Source organism: Ostrea edulis, chromosome 4, assembly GCF_947568905.1.
Source record: "Ostrea edulis chromosome 4, xbOstEdul1.1, whole genome shotgun sequence".
Classification (NCBI taxonomy): domain Eukaryota; kingdom Metazoa; phylum Mollusca; class Bivalvia; order Ostreida; family Ostreidae; genus Ostrea; species Ostrea edulis.
In genome coordinates this window covers 93656294-93678014 of record NC_079167.1, presented here as the reverse complement: position 1 = coordinate 93678014, position 21721 = coordinate 93656294, and the positions used below count along the sequence as shown (strand labels likewise).

The 21721-nt window shown below is 36.1% G+C and overlaps 1 protein-coding gene across 4 annotated transcripts in view; it reads left to right on the top strand.

Annotated features, from left to right (window-relative positions):
- LOC125668763 (cGMP-dependent protein kinase 1-like) overlaps nt 1–9232 on the top strand; it is a 73639-nt gene extending 64407 nt beyond the window's left edge. For 3 of the 4 annotated variants that reach the window (XM_048903163.2, XM_048903164.2, XM_048903166.2), the window contains exons 15-18: nt 4837–5022; nt 5255–5321; nt 6225–6353; nt 8444–9232. In XM_048903163.2, coding sequence (XP_048759120.1) covers nt 4837–5022; nt 5255–5321; nt 6225–6320 — 349 coding nt within the window. In that variant the 3' untranslated portion in view covers nt 6321–6353; nt 8444–9232. Of the gene's footprint in view, nt 1–4836; nt 5023–5254; nt 5322–6224; nt 6354–8443 lie in introns of those variants that run through there. The other variant, XR_007367760.2, reaches the window with a different exon arrangement.
- The last annotated feature ends 12489 nt before the right edge of the window (nt 9233–21721 follow it).

Genomic DNA, 21721 nt, shown 5'->3' with positions numbered 1-21721 from the left:
TGCCGTGGTGTCAAGTGTTTATTGTCCCCAATATATATTTTAGCTTATAACATTTTGAAGCCCTAGACCTCATGTGTCTTTAATTTAGCGGAAGTGAAAGTACTTGAAGACGTAATAGCTGATATCAAACTTCGTCAATAGTATTGTCATACTGTATTTTTTTTTTTAAATTTACTCCACACAGTAAAATCAAATATTAAAATATGACAGTATTGAGATTACAATATATATATATATATATATATATATATATATATATATGATTATAGGAGTTATGAGATTGATCACTGTTCGTTATCTTCACCTTTATAGGAGTTCTGAGATTGATCACTGTTCGTTATCTTCACCTTTATAGGAGTTCTGAGATTGGTCACTGTTCGTTATCTTCACCTTTATAGTAGTTCTGAGATTGATCACTGTTCGTTATCTTCACCTTTATAGTAGTTATGAGATTGATCACTGTTCGTTATCTTCACCTTTCATGCCTGTGTTACCTTATTTAGAGACTTGACTTTCATTTTTCTGAGCTCGTCTTCTCTAAAGCTAAAACATTCTGGTAACTATATGTGCCTTATAAATTCAAATTGGCGGTATATGTCATCCGTTCAATTGAAGTAAATACGATTTGCTTTGAAAATTTTGTTAAGTTTGTATCTTTTTCACACATGCTCATTCCAAAGGATTAGCAATTGGTGAAATTAGCCGAAGAGAATTAATGTGCATACAACACCCTATTGTGGGGCTCTATTAATCATACGTGTACATCGAAACGTGCACGAAATATATGTAATTTAGTATTTAATATATATATATATATATATATATATATATATATAATATAAAAGCACTGAAAAGGCCACGACAGTGTTAGTTATTTAAAACTCAAATTTTCGACGCAACCCGCGTCTTTATCAAGAGACATACATGTATATTACATAAACAAATAACACACACCACGAAAAACGACAAGTAACAATAAACTATAAAATAGTTTATTAGTTTATTGATACTTGTCGTTTTTCGTGGTGTGTGTTATTTGTTTATGTAATATATGTCTCTTGATAAAGACGAGGGTTGCGTCGAAAATTTGAGTTTTAAATAACCAACAGTGCCGTGACCTTTTCAGTGCTTTTATAAATTTCTTTACTGACCTTGTATCTTCTCAGATCCGACACTTTAAGAAAGTAGGGTGTTGTTGAGTTTTCGTGCTTATATATATATATATATATATATATATATATATATATATATAGCTTTGCCTATTTTAAGTCATATCAGTTTAATATTATTTTATGTCCCTTTACTTTATGCAATTATTTTTCTTTTGTTTTAATTTCTTTTTCATGTAAAGTACTTTAGGGTAAATGTGTTAATTAGATATGTCACTATATAAATTTACAATAATATTGATCAAATAAAAATATCGTAAGATACTTGCACGGATCCAAAATAGTTACTTGCACAGATCCATTTAAAAATGGTGTCAATTTTCAAATCATTATCCTTGAAATAGACGTGTTTTTCTTACACCAAAAAAATTATCAATATTTCAAACGCTATTTTTAATATTAATGCTTATATTTTACTTTATCTGCATACAACCTATATGTATAACAAAATCCAATGCACAAGATTAAAGTCAGACCACTCAAAGAGACATCCATGATCTCAGTGGTATTCGCTATAAAGCGATTCTCGATCCCGATGCTGTGTCAAACCCAAGACGTTACATATCCATTTTCCGATGCATCTAACTAAGGGAGGAGAAACTTTGAGATTTTCAAGTTCAATTTTACCCACTTTTATGTCATAACACTTTTATGTCATAACATGCTGTAGAAAGCCACAATATTTCTACCCATTGGTTTACATTACAATTCATCAGATGCAGTTTTTTAATTGTGTTTACTATTACATAATGAACTGACATTCAATTTTTGCACAGGTGCTCTAATTTTGTCCAAGAAGAAGTATTGGAAAGGTTAGATTTAACTCCATGTAGGTTAAAGTTAGCTCCGCCCTACCTTGTCACTTTCGTTTTATAAGTGACTGTTCCTTCGCTAAGATCCTTGCATTAGAAGCGAACGTTAAAAAAACCAAATTTTCACCAGAGGGCGCGTTATGCAAGCTTTTCTTACACTAACGCCTTCTTCACGTAACAATCTAATCACGTGATCTATACAATAGAAATGGTGGATGAAATGCATGCAATGTGACAAGCACATTAGTTAAAACAAATGAATTGGATGTATTGTGAGAAAACGATAGGAAACTGAGAGATGAAAGTTTTCATTTGCCAATATAATCTATCATTGGGTCAAATGCTGTCTGACGTGTTTCATACCGGTTGTTGGACCGTCCTTGGCGCACTGATTTTGACTACGGATAACTCCGTTTACCTGATCGGAATATAGGGCTCACGGCGGGTGTGGCCGGTCGACTGGGATGCTTGCTCCTCCAAGGCACCTGATTCCACCTCTGGTATATCCAGGAGTCCGTGCTTCCCAACTCTCTATTTTGTATTGCTTATAGGAGTTATGAGATTGATCACTGTTCGTTATCTTCACCTTTCACTTATAGGAGTTGATATTAGATACATGAACAAATGATTTATCTGTCCGACTTATGTTTATTACGGGCACTACGTTTATATGTATAGTGCTATGACCACTGCAGTGATAAACTCTTCCGTTATCCCACAAATAAATTCATCCTTACCGGGTGAAATATGATTGTTAAGTTTACATAGTTCATATGCAACTTAGAGTGTATTTATTCATTAGTCTTACGTTCGGACAAATAAGGAAAGATGAAGGTAACAAACAGTGATCAAGCTCATAACTTCTATTAGGAATACAAAAAAGAGTTGGGCAAACATGGACCCCTGGACATACGAAAGGTGGGATCAGATGTCTAGAAAGAGTAAGCATCCCCTGTTGACCGGTGACACCCGCCGTGAGCCCTATGTCCTGACAAGTTAAACGGAGTAATCCGTAGTCAAAATTAGTGTGCAAAGAACGGCCTAATAAACGGTTTAAAACACGCCAGAAAGCATTTGACCCAATGATATGTTGTATTGGCAAACTAGATCATTATAATGACCACAAAAATTGTGAAATGCTAATTTTAAATGAGATTGTTAAAACCTCTGTAATATCAACTTGTTTGTCAGTGGTCTGCCCCGATTTAAAACTGATCATATGCAAAACAAGCTCTTGCGCATCGAATAAGTTGAGAGATATAAACATCATATGCAGGTGATAATGGAATATTGCTACATAAATATTGGAAGCTGATGATGGAGAAGCTGAAATCATCCCATTTGTCATAAAGTTGAGTGGTTAGTTTGACGTTAATATTGATCTGCAATAAAATATCTAAGTATGAAGCAGAAGTGGACGATTCTGTGGAGGACTCTTTAGTGTCTTTTGTCTCGAGTTCACAGGGATATTTCGAATCGACATGTGAATTAAAATGGTTATTGCTACCAAATAAATCGGCGTCGATATATCTAATGTAAATATCGAATTGAAGGCCACAGCAAGAGATTTTTTCTTCTCACGTAGAGGTTTTTGAATAAATTTGCTTCATAGGAATATATAAACAGATCAGCTAACAAAGGAACACGATTTTGTCCATGGGAATTCCAACTGTTGGAAGACCTGATCACCGAATACTACGGAGATATTGTCAAAGGGGAAATCTAGCATATATTTTATTTCAGAATCAGAGTGGCGTTTAGCAAAGTAATTTTTTGGATTACTGGTCACTAGATAGGAATATTTCCTTTTTCCATTTTCGTTAAAGAAGCAACTGTCTATGATGTCAAAAATTCTAATCTTTAATTTATTGCGTGGAATGATCATGAAAAGTGTTGAAAAGTCATACGTTTTGATGCTGTTGAATTGAGAAAAGTGTTGCGATTTCAAATCTACTAAAAGTTCTTTAGAATATTTTAGAATCCAAATTTGAATTACACCATTTCCCCTTCACAACTGTTATTACTATCGTGAGGAGCAACGATAGGGACTTGGTACAACATTTACTCGATCCAACAATGTATCTTTCTTTGTAAGGGTTTTTGTGAAGTTTAGAAATCCAGTATAGGTACGGTAACTCATATTCACCCTCCCATAAACTGAAGCATGATTTGAAGAATTGCATCTTTTGAAAGGGCAGTTAGAGTAAAAGTGAGTTTACCCAAACTGGAATTAATGCTAAGTTCATATACAGTTGTAATAATGAGTCTTACAAACGAAGTCAATGTTATTACAAGCTTTGTCAGCTGGAACCAAAACATATTCCTCATGTAACCTATCTAATTCTTTGATCATTTCTGGTCTACTAAACACAGAAGGATAAATGGTTACAATATGAGGAATTCTCGTGGTTTGATATTAATCAAATACTTTATTCTTATGTTGAAAAATGAAACCAACAATTTTGAAATTCATTATTAAAAGTTGTACACGAATTTTATACAAAGGCGTTGACAGAGGTGGAAGAGAAATGGCATAGTCCCACTGGTGTGAGAATAACGAATCTTGACTGCTGGTGGCGTCTCATTCAACACAGTACTGTAGATTCCTTAATTTACGCGAGCACTTAATATCGCGAAATGCCTCGCACAAGTTATATATCGAGAACATGAATTCACGAGTGGTATATAAAAATAAAAGGGAGCAATTCTATTTTGCGAGTGATGCGTCTCGCGAAATTACGCGATAATAAATTTCTCGCGTATATTCAGGAATCTGCAGTATTCTTCAATGGGACGTAAAACGGCATACAAACAAAGCTCTCCAAGGGAAGAATTATTGATGTTTTATCTTTTAGCCCACCGTTCTCTGGGTCCGATCCCATGAAAACATACAACATTATCCTAAAGGGTATAGACGTCATAGAATTCCCACGGCGGATCGGTAAGAACGCAGCTTCACTCATCAAGAAGTTGTGTAGGGATAATCCGGCGGAAAGACTGGGATACGGCAAAAACGGAATAATCGATATCAGAAAAAACAAGTAGGTGGCGGCATGTAGATCATGTGCAGATTGGTCCCATTAATGTCTGTTACATTCACCTTTGCATCTTCCTGGGTCAAGAGTTTCTGATCCGCTCCGGAGCTCTTTGTTGACAGTGAAATAAAAAAAAAAGCAATAATAGTAATGATAATTGTTTTTTAAAAACCCACCCAAATCTAATCGTTTTTAAAGCAAGAATTACAAATCTGTTCAAAGTAGATTTCTATTACAGGTGGTTTCAGGGATTTGACTGGGACGGTCTGTTACAAAGGAAACTGATCCCGCCCATTATTCCACAAGTAAGTCATTTTGGCTTTATCAACAATTATACATTCTTTTTTTTAACACAAAAATGAAATTTGATTGGACAAAATTCGGGGTTTGTATTAAATGATTTCATTTGATACTGTATAGATGGTTTTAACGTTTGGGAACAAATCGGTAAGTAATATTTGATCAGTGCGAGACTTTGTTTCATCGTTTATGTATATCGTAATTTATTTTATGATCGAATGATTCTGTGCTTTACGATTGGCTTAGAGAAAATAGAACGTTATTTTCACCTGCATGTGCGAAGAAGATAACATTTTATTTCTGGAACATCGAGCTTAAAATAAATTGAGAATTTCATAATCGATTTGATTGGTTATCAGGTTTTAGTCACTCAATGAAAATACGCGTCTCTACTCACTTTCGAATATCTTGCAAATAACATGAACTTGCAAAGAAATGTTGACTTCTATCAGATGACTTCTATCACTAACTGGAGTAACAATTGTCGAATCAATATAGTAACATCGAACCCGATGCAAAGATGACCGATCGGGTACCATTTGGTACGTTATACGTGTTCCACAAGCTGATTGTGAGTTATTTAATCGCATAATGAACAAAATCTCCCCTCTCTTATCACTTTCAATCAAGTCTTGCACACTAGCTGTACACAAAGATGGCTAATCAGGTATCGTTTCGTAAGCTCCATTAACCGTTATAAACAATCGCACATGTATAATAAAACAGCTACTGTAAGGACTGACGAAGAATGAATGCTTACGCTATCATTACAGTAATTGTGTCGAGGAACGTGTTTTCACAGAATGTCCTCCAATGATTTAGCTGAAGATAAAGCACTGTGTTTTATTAGTAGCCCAACAGATGCGTTTCTGTTTTCTTCATACCGAAAAATCATATTGTAATTTCAGGTGAAAGGACCAAATGATTATAGCAATTTCGACAGTTATCCAAAGAGCTCCGAGGTTCCTCCAGACGAAACTTCTGGGTGGGATTTCGACTTTTGATGTCAACTCAGAATGTACATGAAATGCATAATTGTAAGTTTCGGATTGTTAGTTTCTCATGCATAGATCTGATCCGTAGACGAATTTGACTCCAGTCTTTGGCACTCTTGTTTTTTTCAATTTAGTTCTTACAAGTTTATTGTTCTTTCGGATTTTCAATATTTCGGCTTGAGCATCACTGAAGAGACATTATTTGTCGAATTGCGCATCTGGTGCATCAAAATTGGTACCGTAGAAGTTTTACATTTCATACATGTTCAGTTTGGTTTAATTCACAACCAACGTTAAATTGAATCATTAGAGTTTACCAGTATCGGTATATTGCCAGTATTGATTAAGATCCTACATTCCAATTACTTGCAGTTGGAAACTTCCACTGTGTTGGCATGTTTCAATTTCAACAGCAAGCATTTATTACCATTATCAACATATACTACAATTATATATACATTGTATTTATGAAAAGGTAAAGATACTGAACAGTTTATAGAGGGCGAAGCCCTCTCACGGCCCGAAGGGCCGTGAGAGCGGAGCTCTCCCTATAGGTAACACGTATATACATGTTTAAAAGGAAAATATAGGAAAATAATGAAAAATTAAACCATACCTATGGAACTTGAAAAGTTTGGTACCAATGGAGTCGATTCGAATACATGCACGTGGACATGTATTTCTCCATTTTGAATCTCGTGTACCCAAGTTAACGTCGTTCTGAGATGTTACATGAAATCCGTAAAAGCATGTAAATCTTTTTTATTTATTTTTTAATTTTTAATCATATAATAATCACTCCTCGATTTAAATCGCGATTGTACAATGCAATGTCTCCCTATGATTATGTATTTGCTAAACACCGACGCTGAATATGACGTCACAATGCACTGTTTACATCAGTTGCATAGCGTTTCCCGCGTTCAATAAATAGGCGGATCAAAAATGTCTAAAGTTAGAATACTTTGATTGAACTCTGTCCTCACACGTTAGGTGCTAATTCTTCGAGATATTTTCTGTCCTGTTGTGGATCTAGATACTAATGCCAATATTTTTTGCTTCGCCCTCAAACACGGTCACGCCGTCAGACATATTAAATCCTATAAAGAAATGCAGAATCTTGAAAACACTAGATAAAACATTTCAGTACAAAAATATTCAATCTGAAACCTAAATTAATAGCGAGCGAAGCGACACGACGAGCTCGCTCCAATGATTACGCAATTGAGTCACGTGGTTTGCTCTTCATCAACTGAAAAATGATGGGGACTACCCATAATGCCTCCGGAAAAATGTCGCCGTCACTGCGGTATACTTCATTGACAATCCCGTAATTAAAATAATTAGATTGTTTAGAAAGTACGATTAACGTTTTTAAATTCTAGACATTGTCAAGCTTTCTTATAGCTTCAAACGTTTTGTTTTTGCTTGGTTTGAGAGAAGAAAAAACATTGCAGCTAATATGACGTCACAATTTGTAACTGTTTACACCAAGCGCGTTATATTTGCCGCGTTAAATGAAGAGGCGGATAAAAGTCGTGTTGCAAGCTGTTAATGGGCTTCGCTCGTCTCAACGGTCACACCGTACAACATATTATCAATTATTGCAAAGAACTTCAATAGAACCTACATGCCTATTTTTCTGCATAGCTGGCGTACAATGGTTATAACGTTCATTGACGACCCAAACTCCCCGTCGAGGCCTCATTGTCTCATCTACATTGTACGTATAGACCTCTCCCATTTGACGCAATACAATATACAGATTTGTATATTGTGAGCCCTCGATTATCACGCGGGCAAATAACACTAAAGAAGTAGTTCGTAGTTAAAGCTTGAAAATTTTGACATTAAGAGCATTAATATAAAAGTATGGATTTTATTTTAATAAAATGATTTTAAAAATCATTAAAAAGTAGGGAGACTCTGTTCAAATTATAATGTACAGTAATGAACTTGATGTTTACATTCTAAAGTGACGCCACACAGTATACGTGGCCTAAGAAATCGCTATCCCATAATGCCTAACTGGAAGAGTTTGGTTTGTGACCAAACGAACTCTGGCGGAAGTTTGCTGACAACCAAGAAAGAGATTTATTTGAACATTTCATCCACTGCCTTTCTTTTGCCAGGTGTTCGAAAAAATCATCGCTAGTTCTCCCACGAACTACGAGGACTGGATGACGTCATCTCCAGCAGTGTCAATGAAAAATAGAAAATACTGATGACAAAATTTTTCTACGAAATCGTTTCATATCTGTTGTGTTGTACAGTATTCGCAAATCAGATATTGTTGGATCGAAGTGGTGCTATATTGCTGACGTCATCTGACTTTGTGCTAAAACAGATGACATTCAAGAATTGAAGATAAATCATTGTTATGAATATCAAGTGTTTCTGTGATATCACCGTTGTGGATGTGAAGATCATGTCTGTCATCAACTCATTTGTTCTATTTTGTGAAAATACTCCAAAGCATATATAACGGTAAAACGAAGGAAAATCGGATCATCCTACCAATTCTTATATTTCTTTCTTTTTTCGTACTGTCCTTTTAATTTATCTTGATAACGATCATATATCTCTTACTATATCTTATTTTAACAATGCTCTAGACTTGTGGATTTTTAAAAAAAAATATAAACAACTTTGTCTTTTCGGTATATTAGAATATCTTTTTGTCAGCTGCTCGTTGATGTGGGGAAAAACCTGCTCAAATCTGTTAAATCAAATATGTCATTGATATGTGGACTCCTTGTATCTGTCTTCCATTTTACATAGATTTACTATTGGTTAAAAATAGAATCAAACTGGTCGCATTCCGGAACCGTGTATTGTGCGGCTCCACTGTAGCTTTGTTTATCATTGTGATGTATATATTCGGAGTATTTTATAATAAAAACAATAAAAGGTGAAGAGTTGATGAAATTTACTTTGTTTTCTGTGACTGACTGGTCACATGCTCTCGTTTCAAATATTACTACGTTGAACAACGTCTGTAATTTTAAGAATCATTCTAAAATGAGCTTTATGATCATGTCTATCATTGTCTCTTTTGTTCTATGGCTAAGCTGCACGGATAGTTTGTTTAGTTCTATAGATAGTAAACAAAGGAAATTCGAGTAATCCTAAGATTATTCTGTTTCTAGAATTTACCTGGATAACAATCCAATGTCTTTTTCTCCCTTTATGGTAACATGTACCAAGGCCCATTTTTTAAAACACTCACAGTCCCATTTTGCGATAAAGTAATTGTTAATCCATAGTTGCGTAGCATGGGATAAAAGAACATTGTACACACACACACACACACACACACACACACACACACACACACACACCAGATTTTGTGTGATAATCGACATTTATTGGGCATCTGTAGAATACGAGCAATCTGCAGGGCTGTAGCCCTAGGAATGTATTGGAACAGACCAGAGAGCTCCAGATCCACCCCTTATAAAAACCAGAGAGCTACATATCCGACCCCTTTTAAAAGCCAGAGCGCTACAGATCCCCCTAATAAAAACTAGAGAGATACAGTTTCACCCCTTATAAAAACCAGAGAAATACAGATCCACCCCTTATAAAATATTCGATTCATGGCGCAGAAAATGCGCACTGTTGAAGCCTTATATCGTATTCTCGCATCGGCATCTCAAACAAATAAAAACTCCATTCATATTTTCCCACTATACTTGTATGTAAACATCCATATTCATCAAAGCTCCATACGACCAGACAGAAATAACGAATTTCGAAACACACTGAAAGCATTTGATTTTACATTCTTAACAAGGGCAGATCCAGGAATTGCGGTTACGGGGGCGCCACTTTATGAGGCAGGGGGTCTGGGGGCCGCCTAGAGGCCCTTGTGGGGGCCCAGGGGACGAAGCCCTCGGAAGCTCCTGAATTTTATAGGGCTTGAAATATGTCTCCCATTTTGTCATTTGCACTATTTTCTATCATTTTTGATAAGATGAAATTAATAAAATGATGCAAATTTTAAGGGTTTTTGGAAAAAATTAAGTTCTCCCAATAAAGTAATTTAAGAAATCAAAAGATTGTGTCATTTATTTCTGAGGGAGTGGAACTAATTATTGCTTCTTTTATCGTTTAGTATTTTTTTTTCTGAACAAGACACCACGATTTACCTTAAATTTGAAAATTTTAGGGGGGGAGGGGCGCCGGCTGTGCCCCCCATAAATCCGCCACTGCTTAATGACAGTTTGTATAGAGGACGTGGCTTTAGAACTACGTAATGATTGGTCAATGATTCCAAAAACAAAGGAAAAATTTCTTTACATGTGCGTGAAAAAGTGAAGATAACGAACAGTGATCAATCTCATAACTCCTATAAAGGTGAAGATAACGAACAGCGATCAATCTCATAACTCCTATAAAGGTGAAGATAACGAACAGTGATCAATCTCATAACTCCTATAAAGGTGAAGATAACGAACAGTGATCAATCTCATAACTCCTATAAAGGTGAAGATAACGAACAGCGATCAATCTCATAACTCCTATAAAGTAAAGAAGGTAGAGTTGGGTAAACACGGACCCCTGGACATTCCAAAGGTGGGATCAGGTGCCTAGGAGGAGTAAGCATTCCCTGTCGACCGGTCACACCCGCCGTGAGCCCTATATCCTGATCAGGTAAACGGAGTTATCTGTATTAAAATCGGTGTGCCAAGAACGGCCTAGCTTAGTATGAAAAACTTCAGACAGCATTTTACCCAATGGTAAGTTGTTTTGGCAAACTAGGTTATAAAGAGCGTAAGATTAGTGAAATGCTGGCTTTAAACGAGACTGTTGAAACCTCTGTAATATCTATACGCACATGCAGAAGCAAGACATTCATCACTTCAGTAAGTATTTGACGTACTAGCATACCCTTGAACAAATGTATAAGCTCGAATTGAATTTGCACGTGATATTGAGCATGTGAATCGTTTTCACCAGTACTATATGTTATAGTGTTATTGCAGTAACAGTTTGTAGTTCTTGTTGCCTTTGTTGTGATGTACAATGTATCTGAAACACGCAAGGAAAATGGCATAGAATAAAATCCTTTCCCAATCATCCTTAAGAAGAGCATATCATGCATAACGTAAATGACTATTTATGAAGATCGAATGGTGTTAAATGAAATTACATGTTACGAGTTGTATCATTACATAGTAATTTGATATCTGCCCATGTCCCTCGTGGAAAATAAGTGCCTTTACTTCTGACGAAAATAATAGTTCCAGCTGAATAGACCAACATTTGCAGGTTTTATTATCACATAATGTACAATTTGAAGTTGGGCATGAGTTCCAACAATTTATATTGTTATTTCCCTACAATATACTACACATACATGTATATGATATACAGTCATACATAAATACATTTGGATCTCTTTCCCTGTTTATTTTACTTTATTTCATTTTTTTGATACTCATTTTATATTTGTTCTGAATACCCTTAATGGGTCCAAGATTGTAAATAAATAATATTCTGTTCGATTTACAAAAATATACATACATTCCTTCATCTTCGCTCCGCTTCTCAACACCATCCGCTCCTCTTCTCTACAGTTGTAGTACCGATACCGGGTTATAGTTGGTCCTCAGTACCCCTTGCCTGTCGTAAGAGGCGACTAAACGGGGCGATCCGTCGGATGGGACCGCAAAAAAACTCGACGTCCCGTGACACAGCAGGTGTGACACGATAAAAAAAACTTCCTTGCTCAAAGGCTGTAAGCGCCGATAATAGGCCTAAATTTTACAGCCCTTCACCGGCAATGGTGACGTCTCAATATGAGTGAAAAATTCTCGAGAGGGACGTTAATAAACATGATATAATCAATCAAATGTCTTTCATAGTGAAAGACATTTTTAAAAAAAAGAAACCCCACCAACAACGTTGGAACTAAATACATGTACAAGTGTATGGAACGCTATCGGACATACAGTTTGTGTTGTCATGTATGAAACGAACATGTAGTGGATACTTGTAATTGTGTCGAAGCTTTAATCCCAAACTCATATTTGATTATACAAATATATAAAAGGATCCAAAACAACTTGCAAATTACCAGTTCTTCTCTTATTGTACTGATTGTATTCGTCATGAAAATACATAGAAACAATGAAGGTATGTCAAACCATGAAATATAGTAGAATTATATTAGATAGTATAAATCGAATCCTATGAACATTAGAAATAAAATTAAACATTTTGTAGGATAGCGAGAAAGTTCTAGAACAGTTTATTTAACCACTGCCCCATTGTTTAGAAAGGATCTAGTTGAAGTTTAGAAATAAAGTTTTCTATATCCTAAATAATATGTGCCTGATCAAGATATAGGCAAGATTTAGGTGGGTATGACCGGTCGACAGGGGATGCTTACTCCTCCTAGGCACCTGGTCCCACCTCTGGTATATCCAGTGGTCTGTATTTGCCCGCCTCTTTTTTTGTATTGCTTATAGGAGATATGAATTGATCACCGTTCGTTATCTTCACCTTTTATGTACATTTCTGCTATCGTTTTGTAACAAGATTCCATAAGGAAAACGCAAAGATAATGAACCGTGATCGATGTCATAATTGTATAAAGAATACATATGGTCGATATAACGATTTAGTTTGCCAATACAACCCATCATTAGGTCAAATGCTGTCTGGTGCGTTTCATAACGGTTGTTAGACCGTTCTTGACACACTGATTTTAACTACGGATAACTCCGTTTACCTGAGCGTCATCATTAATGAACTCATCCTCCTTGACAATCCTTATCACATCGTACATTGTTGGGGGAACAGGGTGTGTTCTGATTAAAGAAGACACAACAAAGCAACGTGTTATTTGCAGTATACATAATTTTGTAGCTTTGGTTTGGGTTTAGTGCTAACTTTACTGTACATCGTTTACTTACTATATTTAACTGTCTTTTATAAAACTGTTAGTTTGTCCTGAGGAAGGGTAGATCGTCCCGAAAACTTAGCAATTACAGCGTAGTACCATAAATTATTCAATTCTCTTTTTTACAATATTTTCATGGAAAACAACTTTTCTAAATTCTATTTCATAACAATTATCTAGGTTCAATTCACAGTAAGTTTTACATTTATTGCATCAATTGAATGGCCAAGTTCATTTCTGTCATCATCCGTGATATACCGGATGCTACGGCATGCATGAATAGTTCCAATTCTTCGTCCTGTATCACGATATGGTGCTTTGATCCCAGAATGGTGTTTACGATTTTATTGTTGTACATGGTAGTTAGATTTACATAGGTTTGTACATTAAGGACATTACCGATTTCTTCCATCATGCTATCCCTAGTACAGCCGCGAACAGGCAAGAATGAAGTGCACTGCAATAGCTGATGTGGTACGCATGCATAATTTGCAAAAATGCCTTCTTTCTCGATTTCGATTGAAAGTTTGATAACCATTCCTAGTTTCCACGTGTGATTCGGATGATTCAGACCCAACAACCAGAGGAGGTGAATGTTTAAACTTTCGTGAATTTCTGCATATCTGCTTAGTTCTCTCCTGTGCCCCAAAGCCATCTTCCATTCGGTTTTTTTTAAATTTAGTTTTGGTTTACACTAATGGGCTTCCGTAAAGATAGCTTGTATGAGTTTTAATTATATTTTTCACAATGCCATTAATCTTAATTTATATGTTCAAAAGTGAAGAACAAAATTCCATTGTGAAACGCAATAGCATCATTTTAAGATTGGGGAGTATTTTCTGAACAAAGAGAGATAACCCCTGAAAATGCAGTTATTTCCTCTCATTCTTACACTGTAAAATCACGAATTCCTTTGTTTATCCTGCGAGCAAACAGACCAAACAAACCGACGAATTGTTGAAAACACATAAAGTACAATTACATTACTCTGGTTAATTGAAACTCTTCTTACAAATGCTCTAAGAGAATGGTTTGTGTCCTTCGGATTATCCTTCGTGATATTAAGGATTCTTCATATTTGGTATTTTAAAAAAAAAAACTAACAAAACAATTCATATGCCAAAATTAAAAACAAAAACAACGAAGTTTTATATGATCCATTTTGGATGATTCTTTCTCGAACATCATTAATCTCAGCGATCGGATTCGTCGATGCTGCATATTTGGAAGGTGAAGATAACGAACAGTGATCAATCTCATAACTCCTACAAGCAATACAAAATAGATAATTGGGCAAACACGGACCCCTGGACACACCAGAGGTGGGATCAGGTGCCTAGGAGGAGTAAGCATCCCCTGTCGACCGGTCACACACTGGCGCCTGACTAGTGTCACACAAAGTGATTCGGGAAATCTTGCCTGAACTTCGGTCGCTATAGTTGCGATTGAAATGACTTTCTTGCCCGCTTCAACTTTACGCCTTGGACATTCTATTAACTCCCTATCACTATTTCTCGTCTTTACATAGTGTACATAGTTTGTGCTATCATTTAATGCAGAAAACTGTATCTGGAGGTACAACACTTTCTAAATGACAATTACTTTCCACAGAAAGTAAAGACGTAGAAAACTGTAAACCTGTCTGTTTAAAGGCGTCTTTAAGAAAGACAGTTTTCTATACAAACTATTATAACATAGATCATTGGAACTCAGTGCTCGAGCTGGGCTTCGCCATTTTCGCCAATGGCGAATTTTTTTGGTGACATCTCCATTTCAGGCAATGTACACAATGTTTTCACTGAGGGGTGTAGCATCATGAAGTTTATATTTATATCATTATGATTTATTATCTGATTTTTGATTTCCATAATAGAATTTATCAAACAAATCAACTTCTTATTATTTCAGAAAGAAGTGTTTAGGTATGGTAGCTGGATATGATTAAGTAATGTAACTGATTCAAAATGCTAAAATCAGTGTAATGTAATGAATAATGAATAAAATAATATGATGGAAATAATTGTAAAGCATGAGATTATTTGCGCCGCGCCGCACCCAGAAAAAGTGGCGAAAGGGAATTTTGGTCCAGTGGGAGCACTGACTCTTCAGTGCTGAGAAGGTATAAAATCAAATGGCGACCATTTGCAACAGCTTTGAAAATAACCAACTTGATTACTGTGGGATTTACACTATGTAAAGGTAAGATTTGCTTTCATAGTGATAGGGAGTTAATAAAATATCTAAGGCGAAAAGTTAAAGCGGATAAGAAATTCAGTTTAACCCATTTTAATCGCACAAGCGGCCGAAGTTCAGGCAAGATTTCCCGAATAACTTTGTGTAACACTGGTCTAAGATTTGGAATAGCAGTCAGTCCAAATATTCAGCCTCCACGAATCTCGCTGAGATCAGGACATCATGTGCCCCATCCCTAAATGTTCTGTTACGAACTGTAAAATCTGTGCTATTTTGATAGATAAGAATGCATTTACTAGTGATCTCACTAGACAAACTTTTAATACCAAAACGTGATCTCTGGTTAGAACACTAGGCGCTGCTTTCCATGTCGGTGCAATGATAATGTAGAGGAGTCTTACAAGTCCATATGGGAATGACCTAACGTAGTCAAGGAAATCCTACACCCAAAATGTTTTCACATATACACGCGATCTCGCATTTCATTCACTTTTACGATGGCGATCGCGTCAATAAGTAACCAGCCTATCCCATTTCCGATTGACCGAGACGGTCACGATTTTCATGCCTTGTTGCAATACATGTTTTGTACCTGGTTACGAAATTGCACGCGTATCGAGCCATTCTTTAATAAGATATTGAATGTCAAACATGGGTGCTAATGATGCAAAGGCATGCCTTTCATCTAAAGTTGAATACCGTGCTATCATTTGGTACTTGTATCTAAAAGGTAAAACAGGGAAGGAAATGCATGGCGAGTTAGCCGTTTATGGGTCTTCTGCACCATCTTATTCTAGGTAGGAGAATTCAAACGTGGTAGAACGTCTTTAGAAGACGAAGCCAGGTCTGGACGCCCACTGGATGCCACCGACGAATAAATGTGCAAGAAAGTTCAGAATCTGATATACTTTGATAGGCGAATTTAGGTGGAAGAAATAGCACAGGCATTAGGCATTTCACATGGTAGCGTTTCAACAATCTGACATGATCGTTTAGGTAAGTGCAAGCTAACAGCCCGTTGGGTCCCCAAATCCCGATGAGCAAATGGCAACCAGAGCATCAGTATGCAGTGCCTTGTTGAAGCGTTTTAGTTCAAAAGATGATTTTCGTTTGCGTCTGGTGACTGTTGATGAGACTTTGGTTCATTACTATGAGCCAGAGAATAAAGTTCAGAGTCGTCAGTGGGTAGGGCCTTGGTCCCCGAGGCCAAAGAAGTTTAAGACGCAACCATCTGCTGACAAGGTGATGGCCATGGTAATTTGGGACGCAAAAGGTGTTATTATGTTGGACTTTTTACCCAAAAGAAGTACAATAACTGGAGTGTACTATGCAAACTTGCTAGACCAGCTGAGAACCGCCATCCGTGGAAAACGCCGAGGTAAACTCTCTAACGGTGTTTTGCTGCAACAGGACAACGCTAGAGTCCACACTTGCAAAGTTGCAATGGATGCTGTAGAGCGAAACGGGTATGAATTAATACCACATCCTGCCTATACGCCTGACCTAGCTCCTAGCGACTTTTTCCTATTCCTAAAGTTGAAAAGGGATATCAGTGGACGTCATTTTCGGTCTGACGAATAAGTCGTGACGGCAGTTGAGGAGTGGATCAATGGAAAGGACCCTGACTTTTTCAGTTCTGGACTGATGGCACTTGAACACCGTTGGTCTAAGTTCATCACACTAGAGGGCAATTACTTCGAAAAAGAAGAGGAAGATGTCAACCGTTAGGCTGGTTACTTATTGACTCTCGTACCTTACATCCACCAAAAGGTCTACATCATTCGCACACAAAACGTTCCTCTCCTCCAAACAGGTTATTTGAAGAAGCCAGAACATGCCCATACCTCGATTTTTCAACACCAGAATACAGGCTGAATCTGGGATTATGGAGGTTGCCCTTCTCAGGCTTTTTAAACTACAACTAGTTATAGGTGTGTAGTAATGCGTGGTATCGATATATGAATGAGCTGCTAGGATGTCTATAAGGTATGGGCTTCCAAAGTCCGGCGGTATGAAACACACGTCAGCTCAGGTGGAAGTCAATACAGCAACAGAATTGTGTTTACAACTAAAGGGTTGAAAGTTACTGAAATCCAAACCCGATCTAAAATAGTATTCATTTTCACTACATTCCTCCGCATTTTATTTAAAATTATTGCATTACTAAAACTTGTTGAAATGTTTCGTGCTTTTAAAAACATTAATAAAAGTGAGTAATGACATTTTGACTGTGTACAACATCCTACATGTGTGTACAAAATATAACTTAAATCAATGTAAGTGAGAATGTTTCCCTAAAGCAGCATGTTTAATTTTACCACGAAGAAACAAACTCTTCCCTGTATAGATAAATATAAAAGGTAGATCCTGAAGAATTCTTCAAAATATACTGTTGTGAAAGGTGACAATAACAAACATGAAGTAATCTTTACCAAGCTATTTTAATTTCATTTTAATAACTCCTTTCCCCCTCCTCACGTTTAAAGCTTCCCAAAAAATAAAAAATAAACTGAGTGAAGATAACATGGTTTGAAAACTGAATAATTATATTTAAAATGTCTGAAAACAGCATATACAGTGCTTAAAATAGGCATAGCATATTTACTAATGTCACCCTGAATAGCATGATTGAATATAACAGTTGAAATATATGTTCATGATTGAAATAAATAGACTGACTTAATTGTTATTAGGATTTCAATATTACATTTCAGGACTGCCTAAAAATTTTGAATGATTACCTGATAAGCCATAAAATAATTTTTTTTTTACTGTTATATTTTTTTCTTCTGAGTGTTGAACCTAGCTATGTGTAGGTATGACGGTGTCATCGGCTCAAAAAGACACTCTAAAAAGCTTACAGCTTAAAACAATTTGACAATAAGTATCCTTATGTAAACAGATGTTGGTTCTACATGCTGTATGCATTTAATATGGATTTCATAATGTACTGAAGAAAGCATCAGACAATCCGACGCTCTCCTATTAGTACAGTGTATGAATGTATCTGCCTGCAGAATATATAAACTGGCTAATTTTCAGCTTGCTAACTTATTGTTACGTTTATTTTAAATTTTACATGTGGTTGAGGCCTTGGAGTGTTTGACTTAGCTGACGAATGGCCTACTTCCTCAGCTACTGAGAGTTTAAAGCGCGATTTCTGAATGTAATTGAATGTAGAAAAGGTATTCTGGATCTTGACTGAGAACAGTTCCGTGCGTAATAACCATTTTTTCCACATTGATAACATTCGCTCTGTTTCTGAGATGTTGAAGATAATGGAGATGTATGTCTTTGTCTTTTGGTCTCTGGTGATCTGTCTCTTTGGTGTCTATCTTCAGATAATCTCTTAAAAATTTCTTTGATTAATATCCTGTGCTCTTTCTATTCATCCTCTAAAGTTGCCAGTTTATTTTCTAAAGTTTCTGTTGATTTTGATGGCAGTGAACAGTTTTCTTCAGGTGCATTTAGTTCCTCTTTTACAAATGCAGAGTCCTTCCTTTCTACAGTCTCATCAACATGGTCAAGAGTAACACTGTTCACTTTTTTATTGGCTTTAATATCCAGATTCTGATCAGCAATGGCACACTTCATGTGTTTAATGGCTTCATCTAATGTTTCAGGATCTTTATTGAAGTTGCAATCACAGCTTTCCTGTCATTACAACTCCGGAGAAATACATCAATTGTAACTGTGCTCCTGAAATAATCTGGTAAACTGTTGTAACCAATTTTAGCCAAAATTTAATTATTTCTGCAAATTGATCAATTTTTTCCCCTGAATATTGTTTTATATTTTGTAAATGTTGTCTAATACTATGTGAACGATCTTTTTCGTCAACAGTTTTTAAGTTCGAACTAAAGGGTTGAGCCCTTTCTTTAAACATTCTATCTCACCATCGAGCTTTTTATCTGCATTATGATTTTGTGTATGTTCTATTTCTTCCCGGCTCTTACTCAACAGCTCCTCTCTTTCATTCATCTCTCATTTTCTACCACCTATTTCTCTGATCAACATCCCCGTGTCTTTAGCTAACCTTAGACTGTTTCTTAACACTGCACACTCGTTTTTACGCCTTCTATAACTATGTCTCTCTCCTTAATCTCTATCTTCATCTTCCTTATCATTCCTTCGTGTTTTCTGATTTTATCTCTTTGAACATCTAACACATGATCTTTTATTCTTAATTTATCCTGTGACATTCTTATTTGAAATTTTAACCTCAGATCTTGTATCATGGCGTGTTCTGTATTTGCTTCATCTATTTCTAAGCAAGAGTCTATTTCAACATCACCTATTTCTATCAAAGGTTTACACATTGAACTTGGTACGTTTGTATCAGTTTCAAAATCTTCTATAGTCTGTTTCCCTTTGATGTTGCATGGCTCTCCAATATCACAAGAAGTAACTAAGTCTGCATACCTTGTTTTATTGATAGGTGAACTAATAGGGGTAGTCATGATTGTGATCTTTTACCACCTTAAGCAAATACGTCAAACAATAGGGGTAGTCTAGATTTTGCTCATTTACCCACTAATTAAGCATATACAATTTGGCAAAAAATATTAGAGGTAGTCTGATCTAGCTCTTTTACCTCCTAAGCATACACAAAAATAATAATAGGGGTAGTCCTGATCTTGATTTTGTACCGCCTAAGACTACATAAAAACAGGGAAAATATCCTAATCCAAATGTGTATTGATTGTATCATCAGAAACTTCGACAACAAAATCAAGTGTAAGCATGTAAAACATGTTTTTTGTAGACTGCAACAATGCCAAAAACACATAATGAAAGAAAAATACACACACAAATGTGAAAAATACCACAATGAATTGATCTCAGTGTAGCTCCCTACACCAAGAACTTCTACTTTGGCGTCAATATGTCCCGATCTTACCCAGACTGGAATTTGTATACAAACTAACGTATACACAATCCAATGTAGAAATGCGTGGCATTTATATATCAATATCTATAAGGTCTGGGCTTCCAAAGTCCGGCGGTATGAAACGCACGTCAGCTCAGGTGGAAGTCAAGACAGCAACAGAATTGTGTTTACAACTAAAGGGTTGAAAGTTACTGAAATCCAAACCCGATCTAAAATAGTACTCATTTTCACTACAGGTGAAGCTAAATGTTTCGAACCTTTAAATGAACGTTACCAACAAATAAATAGATGCCGTCAAAATTAATCACTCTTTGTCATGAAAAAGGTTCAGTCTTGTATTCCATTATTATTCAAGTCTATTTCTGTATTTTGTACAAATCTATTTCTGCTATTGCATAAAAGGGGAAGATAACGAACAGTGATCAATCCCATAACTCCTATAAGCAATATCAAAAAGAGAATTGGGCAAACATGGACCCCTGGACACACCAGAGGTGGGATCAGGTGCCTAGGAGGAATAAGCATCCCCTGTAGACCGGTCACACCTGCCTTGAGCCCTATATCTCGATCAGTTAAACGGAGTTATCCTTAGTCAAATCAATTTGCCAAGAACGGCCTAACAATCGGTATGAAATACGTCAGACAGCATTTGACCCAATGATATATTGTATTGGCAAAGTATATCGTTATAACGACCATAGAATTAGCGAAATGCTGACTTTAAACGAGACTGTTGAAACCTCTGTAACTGTAGCATATTTTTTTATTTCAACTTCAGAGTACTTGTACATGGAATCAGAGTGGTGTTTAACAAAGTATTTTTTTGGGATGACTAATCATAAGATATGAATATATTCGTTTTCCATTTTTGTTGAAGAAGCAACTGTCCATGATGTCAAAAAAGTCTAGTCTTTAGTTTATCGTGAGGAATGGTGGTGCAAAGTGTTGAAAAGTCAGACGTATTGATGTTGATTGAGAAAAGTTTTGCGATTTCAAGTTTACTAAAAGTTCTTTAGAATTTTTTTTTAGAATCCATATTTGGTTTAAACCACTTCTGCCATATGTAGTCGCACAGTAAGCTTGAGGTATTTCCCTCACAGGTGTTAATAATCTCATGAGGAGCAAAAATAGGAGCTTTGTAAAGCCCTTACTGGATCCAGCGAATTATCTTTGTTTGTAAGGGTTTTAAGAAATTTAGGAATGCAGTATAGGTACGGTAACTCACATTCGTCCGACCCATTGCCATGGAAATTGCATCCAAACTTTAGATTACAACAAACTTTACAGTATCTAAATATACACCATCTGAAACAAAATCTCACCTGCATGTTCTCCATCTTTTAACTATATATTCATTACTGGTGATGCAAATATACTTGAAAATGACGACATGAATTTACTGTAGATTCCTCATTT